At 30.8% G+C, this 12,111-nt stretch overlaps 2 protein-coding genes across 7 annotated transcripts in view; one reads left to right on the forward strand and one right to left on the reverse strand.

The window, feature by feature from the left end:
* The window catches only part of LOC107444724 (centrosomal protein of 192 kDa), a 69,431-nt gene extending 65,755 nt beyond the window's left edge, over window positions 1–3,676 (forward strand). For all 6 annotated transcript variants that reach the window (XM_043039715.2, XM_043039716.2, XM_043039712.2 and 3 more), the window contains 2 exons: window positions 1,284–1,342; window positions 3,429–3,676. In XM_043039715.2, coding sequence (XP_042895649.1) covers window positions 1,284–1,342; window positions 3,429–3,561 — 192 coding nt within the window. In that variant the 3' untranslated portion in view covers window positions 3,562–3,676. The remainder of the gene's footprint in view (window positions 1–1,283; window positions 1,343–3,428) is intronic.
* A 4,364-nt stretch (window positions 3,677–8,040) lies between these two features.
* On the reverse strand, window positions 8,041–12,105 carry LOC107444726 (choline transporter-like protein 1). The gene has a single exon (XM_016058939.3). The coding sequence runs from the start codon at window positions 11,844–11,846 to the stop codon at window positions 9,813–9,815; it is 2,034 nt and encodes a 677-aa protein (XP_015914425.1). The 5' UTR covers window positions 11,847–12,105; the 3' UTR covers window positions 8,041–9,812.
* Between the last annotated feature and the right edge of the window lie 6 nt (window positions 12,106–12,111).

The following is a 12,111-nucleotide window of genomic DNA, read 5'->3' on the forward strand; positions in this document are numbered from 1 at the left end:
AAACCAAAATCAAATATCTGAATAAATTTCTTTACAAGGGTATATTCAGCCTAATAAAAATACAATTTTAAATGTGGCTTTGTGTTGTTGTGGCTTATTGTTAAGATTTAGAAGCAGTTTAGCTACTAATTTTAATATAAAATTTGTCATAGTAAGAATGATCAGATATATAACTAAGTATTATTAAAGGAAGGGAAAGATATTTAACTTGAGATTCTGTTAACACATGAACTCTTCCTAGTGTTATCTACAATAGAACATAAATTTACTCTTTCTAACTTAAGAAATTATTTGTTAATTAGGCTCGGGCCACCCTCACCTGGTAGAAAAATATAGGGTTGTTAAATCAAGCAGAAAAAAATTTAATCCTTAATTTTAGAAATGTTTAATTCTAATCCTCAAAAACACCTAGTTTTAATTTTCGAAAGGTATATAATGATGCTTACATAGCCTGATTAATCTTCAGATCTTGCTGTATTATTTTAACAGATTGATTTAAAAAATAAAATGTGATCATTAGAATGCACTGATTCACTAAAATGGTCATTAATCCTTATGAGAATGAAGGATCCAATCATAAAGAGTTTCAACTTTTATTTTTTACTCAATAGTCATTCTAGTAGTTCTGCTATTTGTTGAACTTTTAAAAGAACGGCTGGCCACATTATACTATGAAGATTTCAGAGTCCTATAATTATAGTGTTAAAAAGGTATATTTGGGGAGAATTCACTTATTTTAATTTCTATTCACAACTATTCTTTTCTATTCATCATTATAAATAACATTAATCGGACATCATTATTGCTAATAAATGTTTCTGCTGCTATTCATGGGTTGTATTAAACTGTTTTTATTCCAGAGAATTTTAGATTATTATTCTGTCTTTGAGGAGAAATTTCCAGCCTTTTTATTTCTTGGGGTTAAGATTTTTCATGTGCATTTCCTTGTATGAAAGATAACTAAAAATGTTTCTCCTGAAATTTTTTTTACGTAGATTTTTGCATGTTATTATGGACGAATTCATGATATTTATAAATGCTTAAAAAGAATGTTTTGTGAATGAAATGTATAAAAAAAATTTTTTTAACCCACTGGCAGTTTAGCAAATGGAAATGTTTCTATTTTCTTATCTAATAACATAGAGAAACCAATTTTGTTAAACGAAGAAGACTGCAGGTTAAAATATGACTTTTTACACACAGAACCTTCAGTGGGTTGAAAGGTTCATTTTATTATACAGAATTCTTACTTTCCCTTTTCTAATGTTTTATTAATTTTTTAGATTACTATAATTAAGCCGAGGCCCCCTTTTTCTGTTCGGCAATCATCAGTAATTGTAAGGTGAGTGAACTGTAAATAATAAATACTGTGTGTGCCTTTTTTTAGTTAATTTCTGATAAACAATATTGTCAAAAAAAATTATTCTAATAATTTGCTGAACATTAATTAAATCTCTCTGGGTTTCACTATTTGAAGTACAGATTATCTTTATATTCCCTAATTGGAGTACCATGAAAAGTTTTAAATCTTGTAAGGATGCCTTCAAATTTAGAGTTTAAGAAACCCTTGTTCAGATAAAGACCTGGACCAGAGTTAGATCACAGACTTAGTGACTGAAAAGTATTTAAAAATCTTGAATATTATAACGTAGCATTTGTTGCTGCGAATATAAGACACTGGAGGAAGAACATATTAGAGATTAGAAGGGCTGTTTTTGCTTTTGTAAAAGGAAATATAGAATGCAAAATATATCGTTATTTCAACATTTTAAATTTGTTTAAAAATTATATTTTCCAAAACTACATTATAATATGTATACATACCATACTTTGGATAATATTAAATTACTTGAATTATTGGTATACATTTTTATTTATTTTCAGTAATTAGCTATGAAATTAGGTGTTTTTTTTTAATTATAATGCTATATATTATTTTTAAAAGCTTTGTGTATTATAGATTTGACAATCAAATAGTGCTCTTCCCAAATTTTTAACCATAAGGGTCAATTTTTAGTGTACAGTGCGCCAAAAAAAAGAACCACCCTGAGTAACTTTTGATCTAATGATCGATCTAGAACTCAATCTTAATAGTTCCTGAGGATGACCTCAAATATGCAGACAGACGATATTTTAAGTTACGAAATCAGACAAAAAAATGTTCTTCCTCTGAATAGATATAAAAAAATTTTCGACGAATTCATATTTCTCTCCTTCAATATAGTAGCCGCAATCTGTGAAATATGGTTTCAATAGTTTGTTCAGAATAGTGGTCCAAAATTTGAACCCCTTAAGGTTAATTTCACTTTTTGTGTTTTTTCGCTATATCTCGAACTTTTTTAGCGAATTGAAAAAAAAAAATTTATCATTTATCCAAAGGTAATTCCATACAAAAATAATTTTTAGCAAATATTTATAATTTTTTATTATTTTATTTAAGAAAAAATTTTAAATTGTAAGGGATACAATTTTTGCGTCGTTTTAAAGAATGTAATTTTCATGAATGCATAACAAAATTGAAGAGAAATTGGTCGAAAAGTTTCTGAGAAATCTAAATTTTAGATAATCAGATAATTAAAATTTGATTGCTCAAGAATTAGTCAACTGATTTTTCTCAAATTTTGTATTTTCCCATGTAAAATTACATTCTTTAAAATGATGCAATAAATTGCATACCTTACAATTCAAAATTTTTTCCACTATTCTTTAAAAAAAAAATTATAAATATTTACTGAAAGTAAGGTTATTTTTTGCATGGAATTATCTTTGGATAAACGAATAATTTAATTGTATGTAAAAAAAACTTCGATTCGCTTGAATAAGCCTTGAGATGGCGAAATACACACAAAAGAAAAAAAGGGGTCCAAACTAGTGTGACCATATTTCCCAGATTGCGGCTGCCCTCCATATTTTGGGGGTCAGAAATCTGAATCCGTCAACAACAACAAAATATGTTTATTCAGAGAAAGTACGTTTTTGTGTCTGATTTCATAATTTAAAATATTGTCTGTACTTATTAATTAGCATATTTGAGGTCATCCCTTTAAGCCATTAAGATTGAGTCCTAGAACAGGAAGATCCAATCATTAGATCAAAAGTTACTGAGGGTGGTCTGTTTTTTTTTTTCGCACTGTATATCAGTGATGCAGCTGTGGAATTCTTTGACTTTGGGGAGTAGATAATTAAAATTCTACTTTGATATATATAATACATGGTTTAAAAAAATGAATGCCACTGCTCTAATTAATATTTGTTATTGATATACTCGTATTATCTTATTAATTTATCTTTTGTGAATGTAACCAAAATATTCTTATACTGTTTAAATGAATTTCTTATTTATTCAATCAATGAATGCCACTGTTCTAATTAATCTTCATGTTATTGATATATTATCTTTTTAATTTTTCTTTATCTTTTATGTATAGGTCCAAAAAATTCTTAAAGATTCCTTTCTTGTTTAAACCTACACGTCCAGTTCAATTATACGAAGATGACGTCATTTTCCAACGTGAAAGCTGTGATAATCTAATTTTAAAACTTAAAGGATTCTGCTTTTAAGAAGAATTTTAATCAAATTATTTATTTTATAAAACTTATATTTTTATAGGTGTTTGATGTTTTATAGTTTTATCTAATTGCAAATCAATGAAATAAATATTTTGTACATTTTTAACAGATTGTTTTTGATTTAATAAGTATTCTTAATTTCTATTGAAGAAGCATACATTTTAACTTTGTAACTCAGAATGATAGCAATATACACTGCTGAACAATTGCTAAATAACACCTAATTTAGGCAAAATAGTGTTCTCGACGACGCCCATTGACTGAGCGGTAGCGCTTCGCGCTGTCGTGCCACAGGTTGGTCCGATCCTCGGGCCGAGCAAGGTTGACTCAGCCTTTCCTCCCTTCAGTGGGTCGATAAATGAGTATCAAGCATGCTTGGGCACTAAACACTGGGGATTCCACTTTTGGTTGACCACCTGGCCGGAACATCTGCTCCTGCACCCCAGCGCCAAAGGTCAAGAAAACTAAGATGGGCACAGTAGGCCTTGGCCCTCTATGGGCTGTCGCGCCGCTGAGTTAAGTTTAGTGTTCTCAACAGTCGACCAATAATAGTGAAATCAAGTGTAGAGAGGCGTGGTAGCACAGTACGCTGTTATCTGTATAAAACGTAGTGCACACTATCTTTTCATTTATTCAAAAATTCAGTACAATAATTAAGAGTATAATGTTAGCAAGATATCATTTGAGTTCTTACGATCATGGGCAAAAGTTAGACTACTTGCAACTGGTCAAAATGTCACCACTGTGGTTGCAGTACTGAGAGTGTTGAAAAATGTCATCTTGCGATTAAAAAAAAGACCGCTGAAGATGGAAATGCTATGCAATAGCCTACTGGTTGTCATTGTAGGAACACCTCACCTCAAGAGGAACGATACGTATTCCCAGTAGCGAAAAGGAACAGAAATGGCACTCCTAAACAGGAAGCAGCAGATCTTGCAACCACTACCAGTACACATGTTTCTGCCAGAACCATCTCATGGGGAAAAAATAAAGTTGTTTTGCATACACGTGAACCTGTTTGATGCATTCTGCTTTAACCTTGCCATTGTCGAAAAATAATGCATTGAAGTAATCAGCAGTGGTCGAGAGTGATGTTCTCTGACAAATCCAGATTTACTATGACTAGTTATCAGTTAGAGGGGACATTGCTCACAACAATAGGTTCATGAACATGATCAATATGGAAAGGCATAATGGCCAAACACAGCTTAACATCTTTGAGCGATGTAGCGATACATCGCAGCGGTATTGCAAATAGATGATTCTTTATCATTAGAGACAAACGGGACAATATATCCCAAGAACTCTTCGATTGTTTAGAACACTATGATGAATAACAGGTGCAAAATGTGCATTAGTGTCAGGTAATCTCTCATCTTTCTGAGGTAAATTTTATTATTTTTTGATATGTCTATATCTGAACTATTTTGCATAATAATAAATGCACATTGTCTCTACTAAATATATACTTAGTTTCATTTCATCTATAAATTATTTTGAAAAATGTAACTGTTCCGTAGCAATAATCAAGCAGTGTATTTTTACTTTACTATAAATCACTCATAGGGTCTCAATGTGTGCACTGAAGATCAGGGCTTGTTAAGACTTTCAAGTGTGCAGTTCGCTTTAAAATTAATATTTTTCCCTGTCGAAAAATAATTTACATTTTTAACTCTGCACACATGTTAATAAAACAATTATAAATGTTGCAATTGAAATAGAGAATGTTAATAGATTTTATAGTACAAAACTACTCTTAACTTGTTGTGCAAAAAAGATTTTAAGTCGTAGAAGTCTGATTTATTTTTCTATATCTTTTTATATTACAAACAAATCATTATTGACTAAAATATCGATGTGATTCCACCAGCTACCTTACTTATTCGAAGTGCAAATTTCTTCGCCTTGATAAACAAAGTACAGTATTTTTTGCTAATTAAAATATTATGACAGTTCTTTATCCTCTTTCAGGGCTGCCAGTAGGTCCTTATTTTCCTAAATGGCCTTTTCTTTTAAACAAGCTGGTTTTTAAAAATCCCCGTCATCTCTGAGATTCCTATAATTCTCTTTTTTTCACTAGTAATGTTAAAGATCAGTATTTTTCGAATTTTATTATTAAAATTATTTAGATTTGTTTCAAATTAATGCCGTAAATAATCGCATGTAACTTAACTTAGCACTGATCGTTAAAATGATAGCACCCATGCATTTGATTCACTTGTGAAATACTGTTTGATGTTCATTTTTTTTACCAAGATGAAAAGAAAAGGCTTTTATTTGTTTAATAGAACTGTATAAAATCACTTACTATTAATCACAACAATGCTTAATTAATTTTGGTAATAGGTACTACTGGTATAATTTAAATTGGTATTGTTTTAATAGGTCCCAATTACACTAAAATGGTTATCAAGTTATTTAGCATGGGTTCTGTGGAAATTCTCCACAAAAAAGAATAAATACCGAAGATAATTGCTGATTATTGTAAGTTTTTACTATAAGGAGTTAGCCTTGAGCAATAACATTATACCAGATGATACTGAATATGGTTAATCTTTATTTGGATGAGATAAACTTTTAAAAATATGCTTTGCTCAATCTAATAATATAAAGGCAACAGTTTTAGCGTAATCATGTTGGTACATGTCTTTTAATTTTGCCCATGAATTTGTAATGCTGATCAATGCCGAATTATTGATTATTTTCTCTTTTTTTTTAACCCGTACAAATAAGTATTTAGCTCTATATGTATAATATCTAGTATGCTGGTTTAAAATGTGCACACAGTTTTACTCAATCAGCAGCACTAATAGAGATTCATCATGGCAAAGATGCAAAATAGGGGGCTTTCAAAAATGTTTTTTATAAGGTATATTTTTTGATGATTCATTGTACCTATTTGAAATTCAGCAACTTGGTCAATTCATCATAGTTTTGCTAAAACTTTAATAGGGTGCGTAGCCAAATCTTTGAATAAAAAATAAGCACTTTTTAAAAAATTTTCAAGCACTCAAAAAATTCTTATTCAATCAATGATATTATTGAAAAACAAAAACTTTTTATAAACATTTTTAGCGTTAAAAAAAACCCAAAAAGAAACGGGCGTGAATCGAAACAATCAGTACTTTCCCACATCACCGAGTGAATTCAACTTGACCCAGAACTCAGAACAAAAGTACCCATACCCCCTACGTCAAAAAAAGTGTTAGAAGTAAAATAAAATAAACAAGAAAAAAATTAAAAAGAAAAACATTTCATAAGGATCTGATATTCTCTATCGGAATTGGAGCACTCAGGTTTCGGTTTCAAGTGTGCGCGCATGCGCAAGTCATAATGTGGGTACGACATGAAGTCCACGAGAATGATTACGTAGCAAACTCCCCATTTTTCGTGAAATGCATGGGATCCACCAGATATCACTGAAGGGGGGAAAAATTATTCGGAAAAAAAGCACTTTTTAAAAACGCCAGCTGAAAAAAGCACCTTTGAGTACTTTTTACAAACGCTACGCACCCTGTTTAAAATTAGAATGACAAGGAAAAGTGATCTCTATTTCTAAGAGAAAGGGGAGAGATTCTTGCTGTAATTTATCTATTGGCATGACAGCCCTTTGTGGGGCAGAGTCTTCCCTAGGACCTTCCTCCATTCTGTTCTTTCTTACTATAGTTAGAAATAATTAGAACTTTCATCATTTTTGCTTATGAGTTACTCTTAACAAATGTCAAGTTTGCCTAGTTTGAAAGGTAGTGTATATCAGTTTTTCAAGTATTTAGTAAGAACAAATAATTTAATTTATTTCCAAGTTATTTTCCAAGGTTGCTTACATAAAAAAAAAAATTCACATTGAATAAACAAATTAAAAATTTGCAATTGATATTTTTAAGTTTTAAAAGAAGTTAAAATATTTTTGTAAGAATATTTTTTTATGAAATAAATTTAAATCATAAAATCATTGCTCTTGTCATTATTATCTGTTTCTTAATTCTTTTTCAAACTTCTTAAATGTGATAAATTTTAATATTTTTATTTATCTTAAATTTACAAAAACGAATATTACATCTTAGTTCAGATAGTTTTTAACATGTAAATTTAAACTTAAAAACTTATTAAAAAAACACTAAGTTTCAACAATGTTTAGTATAAAAATTTCTTTGCATTATATGCTCGTTTACTTATTTCATAATTTTTTCTAGTTACTTGGCAATCAAAGAAGAAAAAAAATAGAGGTGTAAAACTAATAAAAGTATATGTATATATAGATGCATAATATTTTTACATCCACCTGTTCCCCACCCTAAAAAAAATCCTGGCTGCCTAATTTTTAGGCATGTTTCTGCGTTATTAAATATCTCAGTTAAATACGATTTGATGTTATAGCATTTATCATTTTGAATTTATAAATACTTTTATTAATTCATTATTTGGATAATTTACTTTCTTCGAGTAGGAATTGCTAATAATCCACTATAATAAAGTATGTGAAAACAATTTTATTGTGCAGTCATTTTATATAAGATTTATAATAATTTTATATATAATTATAAAAAAGCACCAATACTTTTTTTAGATGGATAAACATAGCAATGACAAGCACTTTGAATGTGGTAAACAAAATTCTCATGACTTTACAAAGAATCATTTAAGAAATAAATCAGACTAGACAAAAAATAGGACTAAACTGTAAATAAAAATAAGTACTAAAATGGAATTGTGAACCTTTTCACAAACACTCGATAAAATTTCTTATAACCGGGTGTTACATATAACATACAAAAGCTTGAATATATTAAACACTAACTTGATTATGTAAATTTATACATAGCAAAATAAAATTTCATTATCACTTTTACAAACTACTCAAATAAAATACAGATATATTTTATAAAAAAAAAAAAGAAATATCAAAGCCTTTTCTGTAAGAAAAAAGGTTAATAAAAAAATACTTCAGGGATACCAACCTTGAAAGGGCTCTTTTTAAAGATTTATCTTCAGAAGAGTTAGAGCTGGCTAGTCATAATTACAAAAGAAACAGAAAAAATCATCCCTTTTATGTTGGATGCCATAAGACTAAGAAATGAAATGATTAGAACAAAAAAATAACTTTTTAACAACTATTATACTATAATAGTTTTTTGTATTCATAAAGTGTGCTGGTTGTCAATCAAATATCCAAAGATCGACTTATGACATATAACTGCCCTGATAAGTAAAAGTTTGAGTTAATCAGAAATTAGAGAAAGTTATTTCTTTCATCAACTAAAGCAAAATTTCATATGGCATCATAAAGTGATTTTCAAAAATATCTTTATATTTTCGAAATTTTAATTCGAATGATACTCAGATTGAACGATTTAATTATTATTAAAACAGATAGTATTGCTTATTTCAGTCACTGCCCCTATAAGCAACGCTTTTTCACATTTCAGATGTATAGCTCTCTTATATTCAATGCAAGTAGTGTTTATCTCAATGAAATATTAAGAATATAATTTTAAATCAATACAAAACAAGAAGAATCATAATAATGATAGGTTTTTTCTCACAATAATTTGAAACTTACATAAAATCTTCACACCATGCAGAAAACAGGTAAAATATAATTCAATAATGTTTTTTAATAATTGCTTCGAAATTTCAGCTAACAGATCAACAAATTTTTAAAAAAGAAATAAGTTTTTGTTTAAAAAAAAAAAACATTGAAATGAAAACTATTTTATGCTCAAATAGTGGTTCATATACAAATTTTTTTTAAAAAAAATGAATTAACAAGCTGGAATATAATCAAAAACTTAGATTTGCAGTTTGTTATTATCTAAGTAGACTTTAGATTACCATATTTAACTATAATTGAACTCCATATCCAATATATTACTTTCAAAAGCATTAATTGAAATTGTTTCGGACGATTTAATCACTATAAAAGTAAACAAAAAAACAGCAGTTGGCATCCCTAAGCTATAAAAGGTTACATAGAATAGCTGTTATCCTTGTCAAAAGAGGGCCATGTCCTGGCAAACTCTTTTTCCACTTGGTTTTCATTTAAGACACAGCAGAATATCATTCACCACTTAGTGCCTTCTATTTAAGTATATTATTTTCATTTTATATCAGACATATCTTCATATAAAACTGACAGAGTTTCTTTTAAAAAACTTGGTTCACGCAAGGTGGGGCAACAAACATTGCTAAAAATTAGCTATGGACGAGTAACAAAACCTTTTTCCAAGATTTTACATTGTGCGCTATTCTGTTTCTGAGTTATCAGCCACTTTGTTTAAAGGCTGTAAACTGTGCCCCCCTTCTGTGCCCTTGATGAAACGGACTAAGCTACCCCCGAAATAAGGCTTTTCCTTTGAACCATCATTTCTCAAAATATCTTCACAGACGCATAAAAACAAGGTGTCGATAACCATTTCATATACTGACAAGACACAATGAGCAATAAAATAAGCAATGACACAAATAAGAACTACAGGAACTGCATAGAAATACAAGTCTGGATCATTCTTGAAAATGACAATGCAAGCGAATGCAGTGATGGCAGTGACACTGCACTTGCCAAGAAACAGAACAAAATCGCCAACACTATTTATAGTTGCAACTTGCAAGGCGTTTGACATCAAGATGTCAAAAGCCTCTCTAGCAGCACTGCAAAACCCAACACCCTGTATGGCAACTATAGTATAAGCATTGTGATTCAGGTATCTGATACATTTTTCCATGCACCACAAACAGCAAGTACAACATTTCAAACACCAGGCTACGCATTTCCACTCTTGATGCTTGCGCATTAGACTTATCATGTAAGTAAGGATCAATCTAGGAATCTTAAACACTGTTATCAAGAAAGCACCCAATGCAACAGATCCCATATGATACAAGCAAAGACTGGTGACAGATTTGCAAACAGGACTAGAGACCGTGCTCCGATCTCGACTGAAGTACCAAGTAGCCACGGCTCCGGCTATTGCCATTTGCTGGCACCCCAAAATAAACTCGCTGGTCCACACCAGGGCAATTATGTGATACCACCACATATACTGAACCCATGAACCTTCAGTAAAACTCACCAACGTGAAAGCTCTGTTTACCAGATTGTGTTGAGGTTCTGGTGAGAGATGAGTGTAGTTAGAGGGCAATGGTGCAAGAGGAGCTGAAAATTGTAGAGGGCCTTGAATTGTGTTTCTCACGGGGTAATAAGCAGTAGCGATTGCTACTAAAACAGCGACCCAAAAAGTTAAAAATAAAGCAAGGGCTATAAAGGTAAAAACAGGTTGCAACAGAATTAAAGGCATGCTTTTAATGCATTCAGATGCTTCAGTAAACAGCTTTACAACAATGCTCACTCTTTTTCTCATTACAAGAACAATCAATAATAAAATTATGGTAAATATAGTTGTCATTATAGAATACACTAGAAAGGCCTCTTCATTTTTCACAGACTCAATAAGAGTCTCATCTGTACTGGTAGAATCCAGCTGCCACTTCAGATCGATATAAGTCCACCACAGTACAACAGTTCCTGCAATGCATGCTACGCAAGCTACAATCATGATTATCCAAGACACAAATGAAGCTAACTTATGAATCAATAAAACCACAATTACGGATAAAACAATTGCTAACGCAACCATTCCAAGAATGTGAAACTTAACTGCATAAACATCACTGACAACCTTTTGAATAGTATCAAAACTATTTAAATAAGCATAAATACTGTAAATAATATCACTAGCAAAGTTTGCCACTGGAAGAGGAATACAGCGTTTGAATATTGGCTTGGTGGCAAATATGGGTGGTTCAGGGCAAGCATAGTGGCCATTAGCAATGGTTTCATTTATTGGTTCAGGATACAAGCGACTACGACCTTGGTATTCAGTTATGTCGTAGCGACATAGACGCGAGCCGGTGGCAATTTCAAAATCTCTGGCCTCTGCTTCATCTCTGAGTGTTCTGTAAGGACACTGCTTTACACAGATTTTCAAAGATTGATATAAATTTGTCATGTTTAAGAAAAATAAATAAGGCCTATCAGTCATATCCATGCCAGAAAATGTCATATTTCCCAATTCTTCATTTTTCATTCCACAGGTGTTACCGAAGCTGTCCTGTCCATATTCGAGACTCATAGGATTACCGATCACAAAAGCAAAGGCAGCTATGAATATAAGTAGGCCCCAAAACACTCCAAAGATGAGAAGACAAAACACATCAGTACAACTTTTGGATTTGTCCATCTTGGGTTCATTTTCAGATTGACCACAACAAGGAGACATTTTGATTATAATATTTAGAAGTCAATAAAATCAGTTAATCATTATTCATTTTCAAAGGAAGAGGAGAATTTCAGAATAGACACATTTATTATTTTATTTTAAACAATTAAAATGTTAATTAAATATACAATACTATCCACTCCCCGAAATTTTAAACAGTTTTTGTTTTTGACAGGCTACTGGTTGTTTGTATTTAAATCTTTCACGAATACGGTCAAGTATTAACTTGTAAAATGCATCTGGGAAACAAGTTTTCTTTTGACTC

Source organism: Parasteatoda tepidariorum, chromosome 4 (assembly GCF_043381705.1).
Source record: "Parasteatoda tepidariorum isolate YZ-2023 chromosome 4, CAS_Ptep_4.0, whole genome shotgun sequence".
Classification (NCBI taxonomy): domain Eukaryota; kingdom Metazoa; phylum Arthropoda; class Arachnida; order Araneae; family Theridiidae; genus Parasteatoda; species Parasteatoda tepidariorum.